This window comes from Cyanistes caeruleus, chromosome 3, assembly GCF_971803275.1.
Source record: "Cyanistes caeruleus chromosome 3, bCyaCae1.hap1.1, whole genome shotgun sequence".
In the NCBI taxonomy this organism is placed as follows: domain Eukaryota; kingdom Metazoa; phylum Chordata; class Aves; order Passeriformes; family Paridae; genus Cyanistes; species Cyanistes caeruleus.
Window position 1 is genome coordinate 5,148,662 of NC_141703.1, and position 27,414 is coordinate 5,176,075.

Genomic DNA, 27,414 nt, shown 5'->3' on the forward strand with positions numbered 1-27,414 from the left:
CTGAGCCCAGACAGTGGACTCCTCTAAGTCCTGCATCCCATCTAACAACCATGTCTAGAATTTTGGATGCTGCCTGGCAGCTTCTGAAACTGTGCTGAGTGTCTGGGCTCAGGTGTCCAGATGGTTCCCTGGTGCCCTCTCCTAAATGATGTTCTTTAAAAACAGAATTTATATAGAATCACTGAGTATAAAATAGCACAATTGAATTTTTCCAGCACTTTTTTTTTCCTTCCCCCATCAGCTTAGCAGATATTAAAGTTTTCATCTTTGCAATAAGCATTGGAAATGGAACAGCCTGCTGTTATATCCTTTCTAGCCTACAGTCAAATATATATTTGAGGTTTAATTCTTCACTGAGGCTTTGTTCAGGTGCTGAAGAATTAGGAGAAAGAAGACAGTGTGTAGAATACATAACTAGGAAAAGTACACAGCTTGGTAAAGCCTCCCAGCAAGCAGGTGAAAGTGAGGGTAGCTACATCCCATCCTTTTTCCAAGTTGGAAAAGAAGTACTGAGGGCTATTTATACCTGATTTATTTTTTGTTTTCCTGTGTACAGCTGTAAGATGTACATTTCCAATTCTATTCTGAGAGTTCACTTCAGTCTGGTAGAGGATTAAAAATAACATAAACCCTCCTGGCTACACTGAGATGGCTTGTTCTTGTGGAGTGGTAACTTGGTCCACAAGTATTCTTAGCAGCCAGTGGAATTCTTGGAATAGAATCCTTCCTAGTACTAGAAAAGAACTCAAAATTCACAGGTTAGGCAATGCTGGTGAACTCCAGGCTTTTATATTTTGGCAATTGCAATGTTCAAATGGAACAGATTTCTAAAAAAAAAATAAAAAATTAATTTCTATTAAGTGATTACTTAATATAAAGCACTCACTGTCCATAATTCATGTGGAAAGATGGCCTGTTCCTAGATCAGTCAGTAAGATGATGTTTCAGAGTCTGAAAAACAGGCTTGGTATTGCTACAGAAAAAAGATAATCCATTATTTTGTACAGAAATGCATCCTTGTAGAAATTTCTTGTACACAATGTTGTAGGACTCAGTAGCTTGTCAGCTTTAATTAGACCACATTTATCTAGTGGGGCGAGGGAAGATTGGAAACTGTTTTATTCCATTGGATATACTCATAATATTTGGGGTTTTTGCAACTTGAAACTGTTCTTCAGTAGAACAGAAACTTGGTTCTGATATGGACTGTATGCACTCAGAAACATCCTGATACCACCTGATATTCTGCATATAGTCTCTGCTCTCTCTGTGTACTCTGGATGTCCACACCAAGACAGTTTTAAGGGCTGTAACTTTCTGTGATAAAATAGATACTTGTTCTTAAAAATTATTTTGGAATTGTTTGATTTCTCAATACATATTTTGTGGTTTTGTTCTTTCCTCTCTCTCATCTGTTGCTGGGGGATGTTGCAGGATCCAGAGATGCAGCATTTACTGACTGACCCTGAGACCTGCAGCCTGTCACTGAGCCCCAGCTCTGTGGCCACTGGGGAAGGAAGGCATGGGACATCAGCCATCAGCTTCCTTGGGGCCCTGAGGATACCTGTGAGTGCCTGTGCTGCTCCTCTCTAAGAACTGAATTTTGCTTCAGAATTCATATTTCTAGGTGAATTCATAAGTTCTAGGTGGTACAGTAGTGGATATTAACTTTGCATCAGAGTCTTGAAATGTGGAGGACTTTGGGCTTGGTTTATTTGGAGGAAAGGAGGCTGAGAGGAGACCTCATTGCTCCCTGAAGCTTGCTGGGGAGGGAAGGTGGAGAGAGAGCTGCTGATCTCTCTGATAATGTTCAAGAGACATTTGGATAATGACTTTATCAACTTGTGTCAGCCTGGGAGGGGCCTGGCGGTTGGGCAGGGTGGTTTCTGTTGATTGAAATAGTTTATTCTGTCCTAAAGTCTCTTCTAAAAGTTGACTGAACCTAATGACATGTAGTTGTTGAGGGTGGAATAGCAAAGTGAGTCCATAAGCACTTCTGTCTGTCAGAACTTCCTTCTATGGCTCCCCTTTCTACATTCCTCTGCATTGTTTTAAAAAGTTTTAATCTTAAAATCTCTTTTCTGAGAAGTTTCAGGCAGCCCAAATATTTGGACTGCTGGCAAAGGAAATGAAGCTTCCTCGAGGTCAGAACCTGTCATTTTTGATTGTCCACTCAACCTTAAGCCTGAATGCAGAAGTAGATTATTGAAGAAGAAGATTAGAGTAAAAAAAAATCCTGCACCCAACCACTGTATTCCTGCATCTTCTCATCACGTTCAGTCTGGTCCTCAACTGTTTTTCCTGTGGCAAAGTGGAAGTAGTGGGTGAAAAATTCCTGCTGCTGCCACCTGGAATCTCTGAAACCTGTGGTATTTGTCCTGCCTGTTGTTGGGAGGGGACACAGCTTCATGTGGAATGTGTGTGCTGTTCCTCAGGATAGCTGCAGCCCTCCACACCAGGGACTTCAGAAATCTGGTTCCAAACAAGAAATTGTCAGATAGTGAAGGGAATGAAGATGGGTTAATTTGGCAGTCCAGTTGCAGCTCTGTGCAGTAAATGCACTTTTATGTGTTCAGCAGGAAAGAGGATGGAGCAAGTTAGAGCTTTAAACAGGTCATTGCTCAATCTGTGATGTGCTCTTACACATCTGCATTGTGTCAGACTGGTTTACTGGCTTTTTATTGAGCTGAAGAGTGAGGCAGCAATCTTGAACCCATCTGAAGGAAGGAGATAAAGAGCACAAAAATATGCCAGTTTCTCTGGAACACACTCCAAACCTGTGTAACAACTTTATTTAAGGGAAATAAATGATGCAGGTGTCCCAAACAGTATAAAACCCTTCACATTCATTTCTGTGTTCTCTGCTCAGGTTATTCAGTACCATTTTAGTGTTCTCTCTTCAGGCAGTTCAGTACAATTGAAAGGAAATAGGTAAGTAAAATACCAGTCTCCTCAGAGTGCAAGGTTTGTGCTCTCAGAGGAAGAATGCTTCTTGGGAATTCATGACAGAAAAATCAAAGCCTAAATGCCTCCTAGAAACCATTTTCATAATGCTCTGTGAAAGCAAATAGCTCTGTCAAGATGCTAACTCCCTGTTTCCATTACTCTCTCAGGGAGTTGTGGAGTTCTCCCTTTGTCTCCTGTTTGCCAAGCTGGTGAGCTACACTTTCCTCTTCTGGCTTCCCCTCTACATCACAAATGTAGGTGAGTATTACAGGAAAGGGGTACAGAATTGTGGCTACAAAGTCTCTGCAAATACCAGCGTGGAATAATAATAAGAAAATAAACATTATTGCTTCTGAAAGGCTTTCTCTGCTGCAGTGTCAGGGCAGTTGTAAGTCACCAAACAGGTTTATAAATTCAGTGTTACAAGAGAGGGTGTTTTCAAAACAAGCAGAAGTGTCTGGCTTATCATCAGTAATTCCAGGCATAAATGCTGTGTCTTTGGCTCTTGCAAACAAATCAAAAAGTTTTACTTTCTAACAATACTTTTCATGCCTGAAATGTACTATACATTAGTAAACATATGCAAAACATTAGAAACATATACAAAATAATGTAAATTAGTTTTTTTTGTCTGTTCAGTGCTGATGTTTTGATTTTTTTATACTTTTAGAGTGCAAGATAGACCAACTTTTTAGCTAGGTCTGTTGCAATAGGAGAAGGGGTAATTATTTTAGACTAAAAGAGAATAGATTTAGACCAGATATAAAAAAGAATTTTTTTTGCAATGAGGGTGATGAAATGCTGCACCATCAAACCTGTGGATGCCCCATCCCTGGAAACATTCAAGCTCAGGCTGGATGAAGCTCTGGGCAACCTGATCTAATTGAAGATGTCCCTGCTCATGGCAGAGGGTTGGACTGGATGATCTTTAGAGATCCCTTCCAACCCAGACCATCCTTTAATTCTGTGATTATAAAAGTTGTAAAATGTCTCTTCCAGTGAGAGTAATTGCATTCAAAAGTCTGTATTGCCAAATACCTGCTTTTGTTTTTATTTCTTTTACACATCATCATCTTATTATTCTGAATAAAGAATTCTGCTGTAAGATTCCTTTGCTCTGGCATTACAAGACTGCTGAGATTTCCATGTTTTATAGTCCAGAAATGAGATAAATGTTTTGCTTCTCTCACCAGAGCATCTTGATGCCAAAAGAGCTGGGGACCTTTCTACACTGTTTGATGTGGGTGGGATCTTTGGTAAGTTTTAATGTTATTTCACTCTTGATCACAGCAGTTCAGGAAAGGCTCTGGTGTACACAGCTTAGGTATTTTATAGTTCATATGCATTATTTCTACTCAAAAAGAGTAGCAGTAAAGGTACTGAGCTGAGAGTTGTGTTGAAAAGTGAAAATCTAGTAAAATACCTTCACAGCCAGTGATACTGTTCAGCAGAGATTGGAATAGTCAAATTATGGAATCTTTTATCTCCATCAGCTCTGGCCCATGAGTCTTGGTCACCACCCATCAAAATACTTCCTTTTGTCAGTCTAACTTCAGAGAACTGTGCCTGTTTGTTCAGAGGTGTGGATTTCATGGGCACAAAGGTTAATGGCCATGGGTGTTCTGGTTTATTTTTTCTTGATACCTTTTATAACTGTATGTGATAAAACTAGGAGATAATAATGATAATAATAATAATAATGAGGACTAGGCTATTCCTTTATAATTTGCAGGGTGACCACTGAATAAATTTTCATGCTAGTGCAGACAGTTTAGCCCGTTTCCCTGTTGCAGTGGGACATGGACAGAGAACCAAGTTTTCTATTGCACATGAGGAATTAAGAGACCAGTGAGTGGATTCCAGAACTCCAGCAGTAGGGCCATGTGGCACCTGGTAAAAGGCTTTTTGCCTTGGATATTTGGAATAAATAACAAGGAGGAACAAGTGTCTGCTTCTGTTGCCTTCAGGTCAGAAGTGGTTGGGTTAATGAGGATGTTGCTGTGTGAATTGTGTAACTATGCAGTAAAAGCCATTGGGTTCTGTTTCATTAAATTAAACTGATGTCTTCTGTGCAGAACACACACTGAATGTTTTCCTCACCCCTGTGTGTTCTTTCAGGTGGGATTTTGGCAGGTCTCATTTCAGACAGGCTGGAGAAGAGGGCATCAACCTGCGGAATGATGTTGCTGCTTGCAGCACCCACAGTAAGAGCCTGCCCCTCTCTCACAGCCGTGGCTGAGGCTGTGACACCATTCCCTGGACAGTTCTGCAGGCAGCATCTCCCAGCCTGGATGTAGAGTCCAGGCCAGACTAAAAACTGGCATGAAAAGCTGAGCAAGTGTAGATATTGGGGCTTAACAAGCAAACAAGCCTAATGTATTTTTTTTTGTTGCAGAATATATGGAAAGTTTCACTCTCTTGTAAAATCTGATGTTCAGTTGTTAGCCAGAATTTTAGCTGCTCAAAGGATAAAATTTCTGAGCTGTAACTGTTGGAAAAACAGCAGATGGACATGAGAGAGACATTTTTATTTGATTTTTTCAAGAGTTGTAATCTGTGCTGTGTGGAAGTTGGAGAGTTTAAAATTGATCTCATAACACAGCCCTTCCTTCTGAAAGCACACAGAGGAATGGGATCCTACCCCTTATCTCCCTTCTGTGTCCAATCAAACAATCATTCTACTGTGGCCTAAAAGGGTTTAGTAAAACCTTTTTTTTTATATTTCATGTAATACTAACTTAAGATAATCTTGTAGTTAACATGGAGCAAATGGGGAACCCAGGATTAGTCCATATGTTGATATTCTGAGTGCTTATTCATTCCCTTTACAGCTGTACATGTTCTCTGCAGTCAGTAAAATGGGCCTTGAGGCTACTGTAGGTGAGTATTTTTAAATTATTCTGCCTAGCTTTCTATGAACTTTGCATTTATCACCTTTGATGCTCTTTCAGTTTTTCCTATTTCCTATTTTATCTTTTCTTTAGAGGAAGAAGTATGGAATCAAATACCTTAAGTTTGATCTCGCAGGGTTTTAAAGGTTGAAGTGGGAATGCAGGAAGTGAGTGAGGGGTGGCAAGAGAACAGATTTAGTTAACATCATTAGTCTTTCTGGAGCTTGTGTCAGCACAGGGTTTTTATATCCCTTGTTCCAAATGTCAGAGATGCTTAACTATTGCCTGTAGTACTTTTGACAGCAGTATTAGCTTTATTTGAATAGGCTGAACTCACTTGTTAGCTCGAACCAGAAATGAAAACAGGAGTGCTGGCAGTGGTGTCTCACCTACCTAAGGCCTCATTCACTTTTAGGGTCCTCTGGTACTGTGCAAGGAGAGAAGGGAGTTGTGGGTGTACCTTGTGAGCAGCCCCTGCCCTCATGGTCAGTTTGGTCAAATATTCCCCTTTCTGTGACCTGCCAGGATCAATAAAGACCCGGGAAGTGCTTTTAGTCTCGGCCCCATCTGCTGGTATGTTTGAGAATTCACATCATGGAGTGAGCATGAAAAAGAGAGAGGAATGGATATGGTTTTTTGTCCTTTCCCAATTCTGTATTGGGTCAGGGGAGCCAAGGAAGGATTAAACAACTTGGGAGCCATAGGCTGTGATGTGTCCTGCAGTTATGGTGAGCAGTTTTTCATGCAACTCACATTTTTCTTTCTCTTTTTTTTTTTATTTTTAACTTGGAACAGTGATGCTGCTTATCAGTGGTGCCCTGGTGAATGGCCCTTATGCCCTGATCACCACTGCTGTCTCTGCTGACTTGGTGAGTTTTCCCCTGTGACATCTGGCCTCCAGAGAGAGCCCTTTGAGTCCTGCAGGGTCACCAGGGAAGGGGCTGCATTGTCCCAAAGCAGAGGAGAAAGGAGCTGGAAAGGCAGCGCTGAACTCAGCCACTGAGATCTGTTTTTGTGTTTTAGCATGAATGAATGCCATGCTTGTGAGAGGCTTCTAAATTATTCTGGACCTCTCACAAGATTGTGGGTGACAGCCCAGATTGAGCCTGAAGGTTTCATGGAAAGCCAGGCCTCTGTACAGGTGCCTTATCCCCTTCTATATTTTGCAATTTTTAAATGATTGGAGGGGCTGTACCTGTGTGAGACATGAGCTAGTGATTTAATTCCCATCAGAAAGCTCTATCTGGCACAGACCTTTACAGAAGTAAAGGTATTTAAGCTGTCAGCACTTCCAGCAGGATCAGGTCAGCTAAGTCACAAATGCCATGAGAAAACATTAACATTTCTCAGTAGGGAGACTTTGGAAGTTTGTTTCGTAATGTGCTGGTTCTTAAGGGCACCAGGCAAGAGGCAAAAGTCCTCTTATTGTCTTAAATGCAGGAAAAGGAGCAGGGCAGAAATCTCCAGGCATCCTCTGGAGCCCTGTCCTTGGCCTGGAGGACCAAGGTGCCCACCAGGCAATGCCCATTTCACCCTTAGCCTTGTTCCAGGGGCTGACAGAGTGCTTGAGGCATCTCCAGAGCACAGAGGCGATGTGGAGGGGTGGGAGATGGATGGTGCTAGCAGGGCTCTTTCAGAGCTCAGCTCAGGATGGGTCTCAGCCATCTCTGTCCCTCCAGGGTACCCATAAAAGCCTGAAAGGGAACGCAAGAGCCTTGTCCACAGTGACGGCGATCATCGACGGGACAGGATCTGTGGGTAAGCCAAGGCCACCTGCCCCAGCTGTAGCAGGTTAAAACTAAGAATTTTTGAGGAACTGGGCTCTTCAGGTCACGTTTTGTGAGGATTCAGAACAGTTTTGGAAATGGGGAACAGCACAAACTTAACCTGAAACCTCCAGTGGTCCCACACCTGAGGGTGGGAGGAAGGGGGGATGACGGATACTGGGCACAGACAGGAAAAGGAGGTGGCACTGGGCTGTCCTGGGATCAGGGATATTTTATTTATGCCCTCCATATGGAAGGGAAAACTGAGTAAAATTCAGCTCAGTACTGGATGAGCATTTTGTTGAGTCAAAGGCAGATGTTTATCACACATCTAAGTCTTCCAGCTTCCCATCTGTACCAGTAATGTTTTGCACTTCCTGGGATCTTTTAATACATCAGGTAATATTCAGTTAACTAGGTGGAAAAATAGATACTCTAATTCAGAATAGCTATATTTCAGTAGAGTAAATCTTACATTGCACAGTTCTCACAGTATATTATATAAAATACCAAAATATAATGTTACTAATTCAATAAATATTATTTAATATATTAAATACATATGTAATAATATTATATTTTAGGTGCAGCCCTGGGGCCTCTCCTGGCTGGCCTTATTTCCCCTTCTGGTTGGAACAACGTGTTTTACATGCTCATGGTGGCAGATGCTTGTGCCTTGCTAGTAAGTCTAAAAATTTACATTGTGACTTTCCTCTCTGCTAAACTATCCCAAAATGCAAATTGTCCTTTTGCCATTTAAATATTCTGTGTTGTATTCGACTACCAGTGGTGTAGGAGATTTTCAGTCTTAACAGCAAATTTGCTTGTTTTGAAATTCTCATCTCATAATTCTCAGTTAATTTTTTGATTAAAAAACCTTTTTGATTTTTTTAATCAAAAGTGCAAGTCAGTTCTGATGCACTTCAATTCCTGAGCAAATACCCAGCTGTTAATTGCTGGCTGAGCAGCTCAGAGCAGGCATAATTACAAGAAAACCTTCATATTTAGACCTAGAAGTTGCCTCAGATTCCACTCACAGAAGAATCTCTTCTGTTTTCTTTTGATCAAAGCCACACAAAATGTTTTCCTACGTTGCTGTATCACCAAAATCACCCTGATAATGAAGCTGTTGAAAGTTAATACATCCCATTTTCCAGATGGGCCCTGAAACAGCTGTTCTAAATTTGATGAGGAACTGGCAATCCTGGCTTTTGACAGTAACCAGGAGCAGATGTTTGGTGAAAAAAGAGTGCACAGGTGGTGGCTTGGTCCAAAGCACTGAGCTCTGGGCTCCTGCAGAGGGGCTGAGAGCGTCAGACCATTCCCTTCCTGGCACAAGAAAATCAGAAAACCTTTGAGTCACAACTGAGGCATTTTTTTCTAAATTCAAATTAAACCCTGACTTTAAAAGTAACATTTTCATGTTTAGGAGTAATTCTCTGGAAATGAAATAAATAAATTAGAGAAGTTAATAGCTGAAGTATTTTGCCACTGGTAGTCAGCAGCTTTATCCACAGCAGCAAATCCTGGTTTGTGCTGGTTTCAGTATTTGGTATTTAGTGCTGCAGAGTGAGGCTTGGGAGATTGTCAAATTCTTCCTAGATAAAATTCTCGTAGTTTTTCTCCTAGAGTTATTGATTAAAATGGAAAAAAATGCCACATTTCTTTGCAGAATCAATTAAAACACCTTTGCAAAGCTCTGGTTTTGAGAGGTTTGACTCTGCAATTGTAATAAATTCTTTTTTGCATAACTGTTCTGCTTTGCCTGGTTTTTGCAGTGCAGCATATGGATACCTGTGTTCAAATATTATTTCTCCAAGGATACCTCAAGGGGGCATTAGCCTCTTATGTGGCATTCAGTTCTGTCATTCCTGGCCACTTCTGTGCCTCTGAAAATCTTTAATTTCTTAAAACATCCATACTTAAAACAGTGAGCAAACTTATATTTATAATAATGAGATTCTGAGGATAACATAACCTGAAACAGTGAGGAAACCAATTGTCTTTATTGTACATGATAACCATCAAATTGTATTTGTTATCTCAATAATCCTTTTCAAGTGCACTTGAAAGCCCTGATGCTGCACAGACAAACAAACCCGACTGTCTGTACTGACCGTGACTAATTGTGGGATTAAAGCTTTTCACACCCAGGGTTGTTTTTGGCAAATAGCAGCTAAAATACTTCCATGCCCCAAAATTTCTTTCTGACATGTTTTCTTGAAGCCTCGGGGTCCCTCTGCTGGTTTCTTTACACATTTGCTGGTGAAGTAACCAGAAAATGTGGTTTTTATGAAGAAATTGACCTCTCAGATGCAAAAAGAAAATTATTTTCCTCTTGCCTGCTTATTGTGAAAGCTCCTCTTCCAGACCCTACTGAGCATCTGTAAATCTTTATTTATTTTTTTTTTTTTAAACCCAGTTCAGTATTACAGGGTAATGTTTCAAATGAGAATGAATAATTCTGCTTCTAGTTTATCTGGATGATACTAAAGAGATTTTGTGATTGTTTTTGCAGCTCTTACTCCGTCTAATCCAGAAGGAACTTCAGTGTCATGCAGATCACACCCTGTAAGTGTTTTGTGTGCCTGCTGCTCTTTAATAACACTTTGAAAACACATTTCTAAGCCTTCTATATATAGCCATAAATGATAAATTAAGGTTGGAAGAGACCTCCAAGATCAATTCCAACCTTTATCCCGTAGTACCTAAATGTAGACTGGGCATGTTAAGGTTTGTGTATATCCTTTTCTGTCTGTTTTAATTCTGCTTCAAAAGAGTTTGATGTTTTCAAACCATGGACATGTTCCTTTAGAACATCTTCTTTTGAAAAATATCTGAAAACGTACCTCTGTCACGGTCTCTTGTTTGTGGATTGTTTTTTTCTCAAATATTTAATCTTCCATGGTGAAGGTGTGGAATTGCCTGCCCTGTGTTTAATAATAGTTTAAAATGTAACTTTTTTCCAAAAGTTCTCCCTAAAGGGTGACTCTGAATTTGCAGTATTTTGAATTGAGAAGAAGAAAAAAAAAAATCCAGTGAGTCAGTACACAAAATCTAAATTGAGCCCCTTGATTGTAGAATTTTGGAGAAGGAAAATGGAGAGAACAGAAAAATGCACAGCAGAGGCTGGATCCTGCCTTTTGGTGTTTGTTCTGCCTCACCCCTCAGCTTTTGCTGCCTGGTTTCTGTTCTTCCCCAGGTTCAAAGAGCACTGAGCTACGAGACCAGAGCTGGGATAAGGAGTGTGCCAGTGCATGGAGCTCTTCCCTGAAAACCAAACTCCATGGGACACCTTGTTCTGTATTTGAAGGGTGTGGTGAAGAGCCTTGCAGGTTTACTGGGGGCAGTGTGAGACAGGTAAATCCCTGAAGCTCTGATTTTTGCACATGAATAAGTACCTCAGGATGGCAACTGTTCATCAGATGAAGAGGTGGGACTTTGGGAAGGTTTCAGCAGCATGCCTCGACTGAGCCAAAGAGAAATACCAAGTGCCTTTTTTATTTCTTTTAATAGGATGTTTTTAATTGAAACTATGAACTGTGTATTTGCCAAAAATCAAGGCAAAGCTAGAGCAGGAGGAAGTTGAAATTTTAAAATCTATGAGTGACTGTCTCAGTGGGCAAAGTGTGTGTCTCTTATGTCAGCTTGTGTACACAGAAAGCATCACTTTATAGAGGACAATATCAGCTGGTTATTAAGATGTGCTGCTATTAGTATTTGAAGCTGCTCAGACAATAATCACCCTGCTGTATTATTAGTTTCTAGTTACAGTACTACTTCCCAAGGACAGCATCCAGCCTTTTGGTAGGTTATAAAATAGAATTTACTCTTGGCTGTGTACTGCAGTTAGCAGTTTTCACAGATCCTCTGGATGGATGTTAGTCCTCCATTAGGAATGTACAAAAAAAAGGAGTCCTAAGCAACAAAAAGCAGTTTATGAGTCAGAATTTCCAGTGGGGGCTCTAATGATTTTTCAGGGCATTATAAACTGGTTGTGTAAACGTCACAGAATTGTGCTGCTCTGCTCTGCTAGGCTGGGCTGAGATGAGAGGGGTTTCTTTGGGGTGGCAGAGAGCTGTGAAGTGTCCTGTGCTTCAGCTCACGGGGCTGAGCAGGTGGAGCTGCTTTGGTGCCCACTGGCACAGGGGTCTCTGTCGGGTTTCAGTGCTGGTGTGTGCACGTGGAAGTCATCTTCTGATCCAGGCCTTAATATCCAGAAATCTCTCTAAAGTGGCTCTGGGTTTCAGATTTGGAGCCAAAATATCAGAAGAAAAATTACCTGTGTGGGTGGTAGTTTGTAAGAGAACATTTGAGTACCTAGTGCTACCCAGCAAATAGATGGTTTAATGTCTTCAGAACATATCATTTCTTTGTACAGCTGTCTGCTTTGCAAACAGAATGTTTCTGTGATTTTTTAAATTTTTTTTTTTTGGGATGTACAAAGTGAAAAGAATTTTTTTTTTTTTGTATGGGTGTTTATACTTAGATCACAAAGATTAGATAATTTAAACTGTGTGTTGTCCTTAACTGTATTTATTAAAGCTCTAGGCCTTTGTCTTGCTCTATGCTCTTAAATTTTGTGAGGCAGTGCAATTTATACTTGACTAGCAAAACATTTTAAAGCCCTACAAAGTATTGAGGAATGTCCCACCAGCTGCTGGTAACACTTCATTTCCAGGGCTGCTTTGTACCTGCTCAGTCTCTGATCACTGGTTTGATCCAGCAGGTTTGATTCACGCTTGTCCTGCCAGTCAGAATGGGCTCATTTTCACCTGTTCTGCTGAGCAGAGGTGCAGGGGTGGCCTCAGACCCACAGGGACTCGGGGAAGGTGCCAGGTCCTTGCAGGGAGCTCTAGGAGGGTCCTGTTCCTGCACTCACCTGCATGGAAGGCTGACCTCGCACATCTTGAGCAAACCAGGGCGGGGGAAACTCAGCATGTGAACTCAGAAATCTGGGCTGTGGGTAAATGTGAATTGTGCAGCAGTGTTACTTGAAAGGACTTCCATTCTCCTGGAATGGGAATGGGAAATTGCTCCTGGAATGTCAAACTGCTCCTCAGCTCAGCCAGGCTGAACATGGGGCTCTGCTGAAACAGCCTCTGATGGGGCAAAAATAACATTGCAACACCAAAACAGCTCTCCTGGCACATCTCCAACACCTGTGTGGCAAGGGAGAGATGGATGGAGCACCACTTCAGCTGGGAATTCCAGTCCCTTTCCCCAGAAATATGTGTGGAGCTTTATACTAGTTTACTGAAACAGTTCAAACTCTGCTGCGCTCAGATTTTGAGAAGCTGTTCCCTGTGGGCTGGAGTCTGAGGTTAAAAAGCTTTTGGTTGTATTTCTGAAGGTATTTAAGTGTGTTTTGGGTTTTATTTGTTAGGGCTGCTGTTGTTATTTATTTATTTATTTGAATAGCTTTTGCACTGCAGTGACTCGGGTATGGGGTAATGACAGATTACATTTCAGTTCCTCCAAGCTACAAATTTGTTGGACAAAAAGATAAAGATTTGTTTTTCTTTTTTCAAAAACTGAATAAACTGTGTTGTTTTGTTAGTATCAGGTGTCTATATCCATTAATCTGGAAATGGGCAAGACTGACAAAATTTTGTATGTAAAAATGTGAGTGACCAAGAGGTGCAGCCAAATTTAAATGCGACTGCAGGGTTGGTTTGTCGGGTTTTTTTAAATGCTGATTATTGTGAATTTTATCCATTCACCATCCTGTATTGAATAAAAATAGATTCTGTTCTAAACAGAGAAGTGTTGAGTACTTTATCTTCTACATTTCCATGAAGAAATGCTCCATTTATTGGTTGGAAGGACAGATATCCCTGCTGGGACATTTGCCTGAGTCAGGGGCTGAGTGTGGCTCTTTTAAGGTGTCTCTTTGTTGTCTGCTTTGCTTGCTCTTCAGTATCTATGGGTTTGACATGGAGAAGCTTCATCCTTTCTCTCTAGCTCTGATCATGTCTTGATTCTTTTAAAATGTTTGAGGGGGTTTTTGTGCCTTTGCCCGACATGCAGCGTCCAAACCACAGATACACTGGGGAAAAACTGATTGGAAAGGAAAACAACTTCTGGTTACAGAATTTCTGACAAACTTGTGACCACGGTGCCTCCTAGGAATAGGCAAATAGTAGCTGGGGTGCCTTATAAAAGAAGGGAGACTCAAATCCCAGTTTCTGTTCTGTTGAGGAATAGGAGCCTCCCTTGTGAGAATCTTTGTGAGAGCCCTGGCTGTTGCTGGACACGCTGCAGGGGGAGGTTGTCTCTGTGTGTAGGAAGGGTTTATAGGGTGGGAAGAAGGTAAATAACTCCAGGGACAGCAGTGTCAAGTGGAGACTCCTTTTGCCTCTAAGTTCTGTGCACCCACTCCATGCACCAAGACTTAATCCTGTGTGTTTTGCTCATAAGGGAAATTCCAGAAGGGATTCTGCCATTTGTTTGAGGAGGTTATTGCATGTGCTTCTGGCATGACATCCTTAGAATAACATGGGAATCCTCCACGGGTGTTTGTGCCAGTGCTGTGCTGCCTCAGACTCTGGCTGAACTCGTCGTGTTTAGGCCCAGGGTTCTTTGCTTGCTGCTGGAAGGTTTCTGCAGCGACTGATGCCTGGGGTTGTTTGTGCCAAAACTTCTGCTCAGGATTAGGCAGGTGTTAAGATGCTGTAAATTAAATCAAAGGGTGTTTAGAGCTGTTGGAGGTTGATGGTTTTCGTACAGAATTAATTTGGGGAAGATCGATTACAATTCCATCAAATGACGAGGCCCAGGACTGGTAATGGTGGCATTCTCTGGTCTGAACTAAATTTATATCCCTTGTGCTATGTAAGTGGTTAGATCAGATCATTTCATGGCTTGTCCCAACCTCTGGTGTGATGTTCTGATTGCTGAACCCCTTTCACCTTGGAGCAAGGCTGCTTTGGTGGTGTTTTGCTCTCTGCTGAACCAGCCAGGGGGTGGTGGGGACGTGTCCTGCCCTGCTGTCACAGCCTGCAGGGACTGGGCAGGGACTGCAGACACTCCTGGGGCTCTGTCTGCTGCTCTGGGGACCTTGGACTACATTTGCTGCCATGCTGAGTTAAAAATATGGCTGTCATCCTTATGGCTGGGGAGAGGGAAAGGGAGGATGTAACTGCTGGTATAATTCAGCCTCGTGTGAAGTGACCTCAAGTGCCTAAGAGTTTAATAAACTGGGTTGTTATAAAGTTGGTTGTTTCCTCCTTTGTCTCCCTTCTTTTGGTTATTTTCCAGTTTGGAATAAGGAGATAATTAGTTGATGCTTGGGGTGGTTTTTTGTTTTTTTTTTTTCCTCTGCCTACCAGTTATGCTTTGGCTGCAGTGGAACATTGATTTCTCTGTAAACTGGGAACACAAGAGCCAAACTTCCTTCAGCATATTTCAAGATCCTGCTCAATTTCTGCACTGGGAGATCAGCTACAAAAATGTGTGCCAAGTCTCTCCATGCTGTACTTAACACTGAGGATTTTAAGGATGTTTTCTTCACCTCATGATGGTACTGGGGTAGGGTTTCTCTCCCTCCTTCTCTTACAAAGCAGCTGACAAATACCCACATTTCCACAATATTCCCTTTGGTCCAGCTGTTTGTTTCAGCAGTGGAGGACACTAAACCGACTTCCCATGTACTTCCCATGTAAAAATGAACTTTGGAACGCTGTTACAAGGCTGGAGTTATTTTCAGTTTATCTGGTACCTAAGCCCTGAACAGGTGGTCTGAATTTCTTGGGTTATTCAGAAAGCAGCAGCTGCTTCCAGGGTTGGGGCCAGAACTGGAAGCAGCAGCCCGAGTCGCTGTGTTGAAACAAGGTGATCAATAATGTCAGAGTTCTCACCTTCTCTTCCCTGTGATGTGAAGGGTGGTTGGTGTGGGCAGCCCATCACAGCTGAATGACACAGGCAAAACCTTTGGAAGGGGTGAGTTCCCTCTGAATCTTCCACCAAACACACTGCTGTTGTTTCTGCTGCAAGGACAGGGTATTATATTCGAGTCTGAATCACCCAAGCCACATGAGGCTTCAGCTTAGTAAGTACAGCAGGTTCTGAATTTTATTATTAAATTCCTTATTTTATTCTTAAATTGCTCAGATCATCTGGTTGGAAGCAGCTGAATGTTGTGTCCTTCTGTGGCCTGCAGAACCTGCAGGTTTAGTTTTGTACTGAGAGGTAACAATGAGGTTCAATTTAGCCATTGCTGTTAAAAGTCTTTATAAATCTTCCTCCCCCTCTCCCTCTGCAGCTTTTCAGTTACATGAAAGGAAGAAAATACGGTAAAAAAGAACAAAAGAGGTCAAAAGATGTCTCAAAAGCATACTCTTTCTTCCAAATTTTGCTCACTTGCTTGGCACCAAGGGAGATCCACTATCATCACAGCTGGTTTGTGTGTCTGCTGTAAATCTGAGCAGTTGCTGAAAGCAGAGAAAAATAGAAACATTTGGGTTGCCTTGCTCTGGTTTTCACAGTGGCAGTTCTCAAAATAGATGTCACCAGCCCAAAAAGGCAGCACCAGGGTGACTGACAAATCTGGGGTGCAGGCAGAGAAGCCCAAGGATGTTTGGTGTAGGACTGATCCCTGTGTTAGAGCTAAATTAGACAGATTAAATTCCTATACAAATCCCTGTCAGGCTCTAAATGAAGCTCTAAACTTACCCCAGGTGTCAGCAAATAATCTTTTGAGCAGGGTGAAATCCATCACCAGCAAAGCACCTAGAAATGGAGCTAGAATGGCTGAAATCCTGTGAACATCTGAAGCAGAACTAACACATGCATTTCTCAGAACAATACTCACTGTCATTTGAAATGAGACCTCCTGGTAGAAAGGTTGTAGATGATGTAAGCCTTACAGTAACAGGGAAAACAAAGCTCCCTTGTTTGCCTGCTTGAAGTCCTCTAATAAAATAATGCATCTGTCAAAGCAGCATCGAAATGTCATCCTTCTGTGCCATCAAAAGGGAAATGTTATTCCTGGTTCCCATACACAGGGTTTTTTCAGGCCTTCCAGACCCATAAAAGCAGCCAAAAGGTATGATTAGCAGCTCTGGTGCATTCACCTTTTGCATCTCTGTAAACATCAGGACCTGCCTTCTGCATTGTTTTTGCTGTCTGTGTTTTTCAAGCACAGTTGGAATTGTCCACATAATAAATGGGTTCTGCTTGGACCAACAGCAAAAACCACCCTCATGATAAAATGACTTGTTGGTCTTATTTTCTAGCCCCCCCAAAAAAATTAAAAATGTAGTGCTGCATGCCTTCTGTGCAAGTTTAGTATTCTGTGGTGTGAGTCTGTTTGTCAAGCAAGTTTGCCCAAGCAATTACTTTGTGAATTACATTTTGATTCACCCAGAGTCCAATCCTGGGTGTATTTGGAGCAGCCTTTGCTGGGCTCTGCCTGTGCAGGTGTCTGAGCTGCCTTGCAGCAGCTCCTGCTGGAGCTGGGCTGGGATGCCAAGGGCAGGATGCTTTCACCATCCTGAGTGATGGGTTTTGTGTCTCAGGAGGAGCTGATGGAGTTTAACCCTCCTCACCTCTGGAGTGAGAGCCAGAGCTGAGGGCAGCAGGATCCCAAGGGATCACGCCCAAAGGAACAGGGAGTGGATACATCCAGGGAGCAGCAGAGGCAGCACTGCTCCCTCTTGGGGAGAAACTGGGCTCCAGAGCCACGAGGAGAGTGTGGGGCTCCTCTTGGGTAGCGTTGGGATATCTTAATCTTGTTGGAAGTCTGTGTGTCCTTGCAGAGGACTCCGTGGCAATTCCTAAAATTAATATTCAGCAGTGCTAATGGTGCTGTTTGTTGCAATGTGATGCTGTAACACACCAGCAGTGTTCAATTCACCGAGCCACCACCAGTCTCAGTGGGGTGTGTGTTTGAGGGGGAAAGAAGCCTGTTACAGTCAGGTTATACCTTCAGACTTTGCAGACTCTGGCAGACACAGGGGTGCTCACAGACCTGCACACAACCCAGGCACTCTGCTGAGCATCAGCTCCTCTTCAAACACAGCTCCAGCCTCAGCCACTCACCCTGGCAGTGTGATGTGGTCAGCTGGGAGGAGGGGAGAGTAGTGTGGAGAAATAGAACAGACCAAAGGCACCATTTTATGAAGAGAAACAAAGTGATGTGTTGTCTTTGGCTTTCTCCCTAGCGCCGGGGTCAGGCGCTCACACGCTCCAAAGTAAGCAGGGCTTGGGTTCCTCTGCAGGAATCCTGTTTGGCTGCTGAGTGAGTCTGGCTCTGGGGCTTTGCTGCTGGCCCTGGGCACAATTCCTTGGGCAGAGGGAGGCAGAGAGCTGCTGGTTCTGCTGGCAGAAGGGCTGGATGGCAAATTGATGGCACCCCTTGGGTGAAGTGGGGCAGGGGGAAGAGTGTGGAGCCCCTTGGACAGCGAGGCAGGGAGTGGGGAGCAGAGCACTGGCCAGGGGAGATGATGGTGATGATGAAACAGCAGCAGGGGAAAACAAATGAGTAAAAGTGCAGGGAAAAGGTGTGGGGTTGGAGAAAAGAGCTGGGCACAACCCTGTGCCTTTTTTAGTGGTGGGCTCCTGGGTTTTCACTCTATTTCTGTGTGTTTATTTCTGTACGCCCTTGATCTCAGTTCCTTGATCTCAGTTTCTTGTTCCTGATTCAGTTTCTTGTCTGAAAACCTCCTTCCTGCCTACTGGAATCTTTTAGGCAGGGGCTAAGGCCCAGGGGGAGGAAAGCCTTCACATCCAGTGTCCAGGCTGTGGGGAAGCAGCTGAAGGTCAGAGGATAGGATTTCAGGGGGGAAAAAATAAATTTGTGTGAATGCAGTGAAATCCATTCAAAGATGAAGGAAAAGGAGAAAGAGGAGGATGAAGGAGTAGGAAAGAGATATGGCTTCAGCTGTGTTGGAGTGTGACTGGAGTGGGTTCAGCCTCTAACAAAGCCCCTCTGAAAGAAGCTGCTCACAAAAAGGTTTTCCTGGGGCCACCTCTGCTGGAAGGAGAGTGCAGGAGGGAAGGAGAGGCATGGGCTGAAACCCAGCACTGGGCTGAAAACCTGGGATGTGTCCAATCAAATGGAGGCTGGAGAAAGCAGAGTGAAAAGTAATCCAAAACTAAAATAAAATTCAAGTTCTGTATAAGGCACTCCATCCCACCATAAGCTACTTGCATTTCATTTTCTGCATTACTTCAGCACTGCCCTCTCTCCTGACCATGCCATTAATCCACGATGTTTACCATTTCCTCAGGAAATTGGATTGTCTTATTGCATGAAAATCTCAGTTCAATTTTCCTCAGTGAGAGTTTCTGGCTCTCAAAGTTCTAGAGGGAATCTTATATACCTGACATGGATGAACAGTCAGGTTCAGTAAAGAGGAGACAACCAAAAAGAAGAGCCACAAATGTGTTATTTGAAGGCAGAAAATAATGATTTGCCATCCATTCTTTTGAGTTCCTTTAGTCCTGACCTGTGATTTTTGGAGATGGTAAGAACGCTCTGGAGAGTTTTGTGACTCTCAGGAAAAGTGACACTCAAGTACTCAAAATTTTGGGAACTTAGTTTAAAATGTCCCCATTTCATGTTGGCTTCAAATGTTCTGGCAGAGCAGATCAGACACTTTCAGTGCTACTGGAAGCTTTTGTCATCTTTTTCCACATGGATTCTGTGGCAGTTTTTTGGCCTCCCTCCCTAAAAGCTGGGACTCTTTAATCTTCTCTATTGAGAAAATGTTCTTCTGCCTGTTAATGGAAGCAGCACTGCACAAACAGAACGAATATGAGAAAATACCTACTTCACAGAAAAAATGTCATATAGCTGAGAGATTATCTAGCTGTTTATGAAGACTGGTGTTTTTAAAATGTTAACATAGAAAGTCTAATTTTTAATGTACTGCAAAGAACTGTGCAAAGTCTGCTTGAGCCCCCCAGGAATTCCACGTGACTCGCTCTGAAGTGATGCAGCTGAGGGACAATCTCCCACCCCCTGAAAAGCTGCCCCAAGCAGTGAAACCCTTTGCAGACATTCCTGCTGCTGTGCTGATGTTGTTGGAGGGGGTGGTCAGACGTGGAGGCTCCCAGGGATGAGTCAGGGATGCAGCAGTGATCACCTCGTGCTCTGCCCATGCCAGGTCTTTGGCCCAGACACCCCCTGTCCCCACCTCTGTGGCACAGATTGCATCAGGCTGGCACCAGGATCAGCAGCCCTCAGTCTTGGGGTTAATCTTTGGGTTGCCAAGACTTTGGGGTGTCTGAGGTCTGCTTGTCAGGGAGATGGAGGAGCTGATTTACAGTGAGTCACTGCACAGCTCCGAGCTGCTCACATGGCAGCCTCCCAAAACAGGCATCTGAAGGAACTTCACTTTCCTGCACCACATAAAATGCCAGGCAGCTTTCTTCAAGTCGAGCCACATATCCCTTCCCTCCAGTCTGGGATCATAGGCTGCAGCCCCTGCTCAGACTTTGCTGCCAAGAGCATGAGCCAACCTTGCCCAGTGGAGGGAATTGATTTTTCCACTTCTTGGCCATCATCCCTCTAAATGATCTAGTGGGTGACTCCAGGCACACTTAATTTCATTTAATCTTTTCTCATCAGCTCTTGAAAGTTCCAGTTGGGTCTCTTAATTTCTTCCAGAGCCTTATGAAAGCAGAGCTCTGGGAGCTGGGCTTTCCCAGCAGCTCTGTTCCAGGGATGCAGCAGGGTCATTAATTGTGTTAGCCCATGTGTGTGTGTGTGTGTGCTTTGCCTTGAGAGCTCCACGTCCTGCAGAGGTGCCTGGGACAGGATTCCTGCCTCTCTCCTGCTTTAAATGAAAGCCTAGGAACAGGCAGCTGGATGGAGGAGGTGGCAGTGGGAAACAGAGGTAGGAAATGGAAAGCAGAGAGGGAAGGGAGGCTGAAAATCAAGCAGAGAGGTTGCAATGGAAAGGAGGGCAGCCAAGGCTCTCTGTAGGCACACCATGGCATGGGCCATGGAGATTCCTGGGCTCCTGTGGCTCCTGGAGGTGGTGGAAAGTGCAATCAGGAGGGAAGGTGGGCTGTGCCAAGGACCTGCTGCCTCTGCTATAGTGAAAGGAAATGTTTGTGGAGAATGAGCTCCTTCCACGCTCCTCAGGGAAAGGCAATGGCTGTGCACCTCAGGGAGACCTTCAGGAAACCAACCTGGCACCTGCCAGGCATTGCAAGTGGTGTAGAAAACAGATCTCTGAAAACACTGCTAATGTACAGCAGGAGAAAAAATGGGGTTTTCCCTCAACAGACAAAAGAGAAAAGCCAAGAAATGCCAGATGCTGTACTGGACAAGTGCTTTATAAAATGGAAGGATTGTCCATGGCTTGAGTCTGCTCTTCTCCAAAGCAGCACTGCACGCATAGATATTTGTGAGGTAACAGGGATGGCTGTTTTCACTTCCACAAGATTTGAGCCTATTAACTGGCTCTGAGTGTTGAGACACAGCGAGAATTACTGGGAGGTGCCAGAAATTTCCCTACAGCTGTGAAGAGAACGAAGGCAGTATTATCACCGAGGTGGCCAAGGCTGCTGGATTGAAGAGCAAAGCTGGTTCCCCAGTGAGTAATCCCACATCTCCCGCCCACAGAGCTCTGCTTCTGCACCCCAGTGCCCCGGACCAGCCACGTCAGATGTCACAGCTCCCTTCCAGCCCACGTTCCTGGGGGTTTGCCATGGAAACCAGGATGACAGCGAGTGTGGCTGTACTGCGTGGCCTGGGAACGGGGCTGGGGTGAGCAACAGGACCCAAAAACAGAGCTGGAGCCAGGAGTGAGGTGGAGAGCTGTGCTGCAGAGTGGGGAGGGACCAAGCACCACTTTTGGGTGTTTTCAGGGACCCAAAAACAGAGCTGGAGCCAGGAGTGAGGTGGAGAGCTGTGCTGCAGAGTGGGGAGGGACCAAGCACCACTTTTGGGTGTTTTCAGGGCCTGTGTGGACAAATCCCATAAAGGTCCCAATATTAATAATCAGCCATTCTCTAATTAACATTCAATATGATCACTTCCAGCGCTGGGCCTGTGGAAATCTGGCAGAGTGTAGAAGAAATGTGCAAAGAAGTGAGGTAAAATTTCCATGTGCAGCATGCCATGTTCTTTCTGTGGGTTTGTGGAGAGGAGTGAGAGCTGGGCTGGAAAGGTCAGTCGTGCTCTGCATGAGGAGCTCCCACTGCCACAGCCATCATTTGGCTGTTAACAACATAAATCAGAAAGTTAATTCCTGCAGACAGCTTGCATGACTTCAGGTCTGTGGGGAATAAACACCTAGAAGCAAAAATGGCAAAACACCAAAGAGGGTGAAAAGAGGGAGAGCAGGCTGAGTGAAGTAGGGAGGAGAGGAGCTGTGGGAGGGAAAGGGAAACCTTCCCAGCTCCAGGGGCAATCTGGCATTTTGGCAGGTTGGAGCATGGAGAGGTAAAGCAGCAGGTCAGGGCCCTGTGGGGAATGGAGACAGACAGACAGACAGATGCAAGGGACCTGCAGCACAAGGATGGGACCTGCAAGGAAGGGGTTAATGGGCAAAGAAAGTACCTGGAAGGCTTAGGTATAAAATAGGTAAGGAAAACAGTTGATTTCAAAGAAATGCCATTCTCTGTTTTTAATTCTAGGCAAATTTTCTTCAAAGTACAAAATCTTTTGCTGAAAGTTTTGCATTTTCTGGCTCTTCCCTCCCCATCTCCATCCCTCTGAAGATCCCCAGGTCAGGTTGCAAGGGGCACTGAACTTCTTGACTGCAGCAAGAAAACCAGGTTTCAGAGGGGCTGAGGTTGTTCTCTCACACACTGACCTGAGGGCTAGAGAAAGGCAGAGATGGAGGGGGCAGGAATGGTGCCAGCCCACCCCAGGCCTGCATGGAGAGTGACTTGAGCAGCCCTTCTCATCCCTAAGGCTTTTCCCTCGCCCTCTGAGCAGGGTTTGCAGCAGGGGGAGATCTCAGCCCGTGCAAAGCCAGCCTGGCCGAGCTGTGCCTCAACAGCAGTGAGGGCAATGTGGGATCTGAGCATCCTCTGGTGACACCTTGGGAACCCCATAAAGCTCCCTCTGAGCCACCCACACGGAGCTGATGGGAGACAGAAGTGCCTTTTTTTGGGAGCACCCCCCGGGGTAAGTGACACCTGGCTGGGCACTGCCAGATCCCTGGGCCCAAGACTTGAGCCCTGCAGCTCTCCCAAAGGAACATTCCAGGGTCTGAGTGCTCAGAGTGAAGGCTTGGCCTCAGCAAACAAGGCAGGGCAGGCAGAGCAGAGCTGTGAAACACCTGGTGTGCTCCCTGTGGCCAGGGGCACAAGAGCCTGGCACTGCCCTGAGCTGGGCAAAACCTTCCTCTAAGGCAAATGATGGAAAATCATTGTAGGCACTGTACTGCTATCCTTGGATTTGGAGGATTTGATGGGATAGGATAATGCTTCCCAGTATTTTTTGCCCCACATTTCCCATTGTATACTGAAATAGGGAGGCTCTGGAAGGTTAAACCAACTCAAGGCAGTGATCTGCTGGAGCTGCACGCTCTCTTTGATGAATTTTATCTTTGGTCTCCTTTCAGGCATGGGCTTGAACTGAGCCTTCGATTGCATCAGGCTTCTGTTGTAATTTCTGAGTGCTCAGCTTTTGAAGATTCATTCTACATGAAGTTCTTGAAAAGAGCAATAGTCAGCAGTTTTACAGCAAAGTAGCTTTTCCAACAAGTATTATTGTAATTAGGGAGATGGGGGGGGATGTGTGCTGGAGCTTAAGAAACACAATTTTAAATACACAGGGAGAGTAGATAGGACAAGGATAGTGGAGAGGCAGGACAAGGATCATCACCTGGATTTCAGAGCTTGTCTTTTTGCTGGCTGGAAAAGCTGGTCAGATATAAAAATAATAAAAATTAAAAAAAAAAAAACAAAAGAAGGTTCTCACTAATGTGAGACTCTGATCATTAGATATCTTGATGAGGTGTGGTCAAATCCTGAAATGCACCAGTGAAGTGACATTGTCTGACCACTCCTGGAGTGGGTGATCACGGTGGGAGAGCTCAGTATCCTCCTCTACAATCCCAAATGTCCCATGAGCATCCCCCAGAGTGAGTGTTCTTGTTGTCTCTTCCCAAATGACTGCATTTTTTGTCATAGCCATCTTCCTAAGGAGCCTGCTGGGTCAATCAAGTCACTCAGCACTGAATCACAGCAAAACAGGATTAAGGCAGTGCTCAGCAGAGCAGGGTATGGAAAGATGGGTGACAGAGGTCCTGGCTGGTGTACAGAAGCAGAGGGGTTGGTGTGAACGGGCTGGTGAAGGGGGAGAAGCTGTAGCTCAGAACATCCATGGGGATCACCTGTGGAGTAATCTGAGGGATTGGGCTCTGGGATAGTTTACAGGATAGTCTGGGGGACAGACTGCAACACAGCCTAGAGGACAGTCGAGAGGGCGGTGGGTTATGTAGCACAGCCCACAGGACAACCCCAGGATACCCCTGCACTGGCAGGGGCTCTCTCCTGGAAGACTTCCCGTGCCTGCTCCAAGCTGGCAGGGGGAGATGTGAAGCAAAGGCTTGCACTTCCCAAAAGAACCACCTCACCACTGGCTCCGGGAGCTCCAGAGGTACCACAGGCTCCAGCCTGAAAGGGCAGCCTGGCTCTGACTCCCAGGCAGCCCTGGGACCCACACTCAGCCCTCTGACCCCTACAGATCCCCTCTGCAGGGAGCAGAGCCCTGTCCGCATTGCCAGGGGCAGCCAAGGACAAACCTCAGCCAAGGACAAGCCACAGCCAAGGACAAACCTCAGCCAAGGACAAGCCACAGCCAAGGACAAGCCACAGCCAAGGACAAGCCACAGCCAAGCCCCTTGGGCTCTGCTGGGGTCAGTTTTGTCTGGCTCTGGCTGCAGAGAGGGCTTGGGGTGTGCAGGGTGAGCAGCTCGGACCCTGCTGCTCTCCCAGCCTGCAGCACAGAGGCCAAGGAAAGGCTCCTGCAGCCCCTCCATCCCAAGCCCCAGAGCAGCCAGGGAGCTGGGGCTCACAGGAGGGGCTGTGTGCTGGCTGTGCAGCCTCTCACACAGCCCGGGCACGGCACATGGCATTCAGCATCTGCTCCGGGGACTCTGCTCCCCCCTGCCCTGCTCCGGGAGACTTCACATTCCCCTAAATAACAAATTCCTTCTCTCCGGGGGCGGCACGGATGGCGGTGGGCGAGAGCATGGGCTTTGTGCTTTCTTCGTGCTGCTGGAGCTTACGGGGGGAAAAAAAAAAAAAAAAAGCTTCTGCTTTTTCCTTCTGTCCTTGTAATGATAACGGGAGGGATGTGGAAATGGAGCTGCTGAGTTTGGTCCAAGCCCCGGCTGGCAGTGGGTGTCTGAAAGGACACTTCCAGCACAGGGCACTTCCAGACGGGAGCCTGTCTCTGTGCCCAGAGGCACTAACTAACAATTACCGTCCTATTTTAGCGTAAAATCAAATGATATCTCTCACCACGCCGATGAAGGAGGTTTTTCCTCCTCCGCAGCCCCCCCGAGGCATAAATGCCACTTGATCTTGTGCATGACAGGAGCTGGTCAGTCCCAGGGTCAGAGCCCGAATGCGGATGCTCTCAGCCTTAAAGCCAAGAGGGGTTGTTGCTATGGGAATGGAGAGGGGGCTTGCCGGCAGCATCTGGAGCCCGTGCCTTTCCCTGTCCGAGGCAGCTGGATTTGGAGGGAAGCAAAACTAAAAGGAGGTGGCAGAGAGAGACAGAGGCACAGCAAAATGCATGCATGTTAGAGGAGGGACCTTCCCAGAATGAGAGTACAGTGGGATACAGAAGAGCGGGGACACCAAACTGTCAGGCAGCGGTGGCTCGGCTGGCTAGGATAAACCTGATTTTCTGCTCTGATTGACACTGGAAACGAGTCCGGTGAGAGCCTAGCTGTAGCAAGATGGGATCTGCCTCCTCGACTTACCGGCCCAAATGTATTTATTTGGACATTGATGGAAGAATTCAAAAGGTACTTTGGCTGTTTTTCACCGAGCGGTGTCTCCGGCGGCGGGCGGTGTTTGCATCCCGGGCTCCGAGCCCCTTCTGCAGGGGAAAGGGGGGGATCCCGCCTGCCTGCTGCTTTCCGCACGCATCTTTCTTTAGAGGGGAAGGGGAGGCTGGCAGAGGGGAGGGCTGGGCGCTGCCAACACGGGGTGGCTGCCAGCTCTCCCTGCCGGCGTGGGGCTGCCTTCCTCTCCCGGAGCTGCCGTGTTGACAAAGTTTGGCTGCGGGCAGCTTTTCCCCCCAGGCAGGGGGAGCAGGGAAGCACAGCGTGCCGGGCTCCCCGGGCACTGCCGGCCCCGAGCATCCCCCCCGGCCGAGCCCCGGGACAGGCAGGGCCCGGCTCCCTGTGCCGAGGGCACCCCTCGCCTTAAAGCCGGTCCTTAATTGCCACAATCCCAACTTGCCGTGCCGCTCGCCAGCCTGCTTTGCTTAAGCACGGTTCACAGCTGCGGGGGAAATGTGTCCTGCCTAAAAGGGAGAGCTCTGGAGCTGACAGCCCCATGCTTTCACGACAGAAACAATGCCGACGCCTTGCTGCGAGTCTTTTTTTTTTTATCCCCTTCTCTTTGTCAGCAGCTCTTTGGCCGCAAACCGAATGCCTTGTCTGTGACAAGGAGCTGCTACCAGGCTCCAGAGCGAGTAAACTCTGGTTTGCAAAATTCTGAATTTTCAGTTCGCCCAGCCTTTCGTCTCTCTGTAAAAGGATGTCCTGTCCCTTCCCTCCCCTGTGCCGTGTGAGTGACCGCAGGTCAGGTGAATGGGGAGCTGCTGCTCTCAGTCCCACCCCAGCGCACACCCCTCCATCCTCTCCATCCCCTCCATCCCCTCCATCCCCTCCATCCCCTCCATCCCCTCCATCCCCTCCATCCCCTCCATCCTCTCCAACCCCTCCATCCCCTCCATCCCCTCCATCCCCTCCATCCCCTCCATCCCCTCCATCCCCTCCATCCCCTCCATCCCCTCCATCCTCTCCATCCCCTCCATCCCCTCCATCCCCTCCATCCCCTCCATCCCCTCCATCCCCTCCATCCCCTCCATCCCCTCCATCCTCTCCATCCCCTCCATCCCCTCCATCCTCTCCATCCTCTCCATCCTCTCCATCCCCTCCATCCCCTCCATCCCCTCCATCCTCTCCATCCTCTCCATCCCCTCCATCCCCTCCATCCCCTCCATCCTCTCCATCCCCTCCATCCATCCGTCCCGGGGACCCACGGCGAGCGCTCCAAGCCGTGTCCTCAGCAACGAGACCTTGGGGAATCCAGATCTGTGCCGGATTCCCCAGAGAAAGCTGCTCCTCTTTCTCCATCTCAGACGTAGCTTAGCGGCGATGCTGGTCCCTGAGCTGCCGTGAGCTGTCCCTGCCGGCTCTGCTCAGCTCAGGGCACCCATTCTCTTTTTCCCTCTTTAATAAATTGGTTGAGTGGTGGCCCCGCCAAGCACGGGTTGAATGGAGCCTCCTGCTGCCTGCACAGCTCAGTACAAAAAATGTTTTGGCGTTTCCAAAGGGTACCGAGTGTTTCCATAGATGTCGGTAATGCACAGTGTTTGTCATCTATGCTGGATTTTTAAAAAAAAAAATAAAAATACAGCATTTCTCCAACCTGCCTCTGGAGAGTACTTTCAACACTAAAGGCACTGGAGAGGCACATGAGAAAGCAAATGCAAACTCTGGCAGCATGAAGGGGGTTTAATCTCGGTAAATGTTATCTGTTTCTTTTGTCGGATGTAAAATCCCGCCTGTGTAATGTTTGGAAGGGTTCCTGAAGTGAAAATGCCGTGTAAATGGGGTTCACCCAGCGGTAAGCAGGGCACATCTCACATTCTCCTGCCT

General features: G+C 45.9%; 2 protein-coding genes across 19 annotated transcripts in view; both read left to right on the forward strand.

Moving 5' to 3' along the window:
- Positions 1-13,362, forward strand: part of SLC37A1 (solute carrier family 37 member 1) — a 35,047-nt gene extending 21,685 nt beyond the window's left edge. For all 18 annotated transcript variants that reach the window (XM_086879572.1, XM_086879581.1, XM_086879573.1 and 15 more), the window contains exons 12-21: positions 1,435-1,566; positions 3,114-3,204; positions 4,140-4,202; positions 5,065-5,150; positions 5,778-5,826; positions 6,633-6,706; positions 7,517-7,595; positions 8,188-8,285; positions 10,122-10,174; positions 10,806-13,362. In XM_086879572.1, the coding sequence (XP_086735698.1) occupies positions 1,435-1,566; positions 3,114-3,204; positions 4,140-4,202; positions 5,065-5,150; positions 5,778-5,826; positions 6,633-6,706; positions 7,517-7,595; positions 8,188-8,285; positions 10,122-10,174; positions 10,806-10,821 (741 nt within the window). In that variant the 3' untranslated portion in view covers positions 10,822-13,362. The remainder of the gene's footprint in view (positions 1-1,434; positions 1,567-3,113; positions 3,205-4,139; positions 4,203-5,064; positions 5,151-5,777; positions 5,827-6,632; positions 6,707-7,516; positions 7,596-8,187; positions 8,286-10,121; positions 10,175-10,805) is intronic.
- An 11,739-nt stretch (positions 13,363-25,101) lies between these two features.
- PDE9A (phosphodiesterase 9A) overlaps positions 25,102-27,414 on the forward strand; it is a 50,441-nt gene continuing 48,128 nt past the window's right edge. The window contains exon 1 of the mRNA XM_023924459.2: positions 25,102-25,548. Within this exon, the coding sequence (XP_023780227.1) occupies positions 25,480-25,548 (69 nt within the window). The 5' untranslated portion in view covers positions 25,102-25,479. The remainder of the gene's footprint in view (positions 25,549-27,414) is intronic.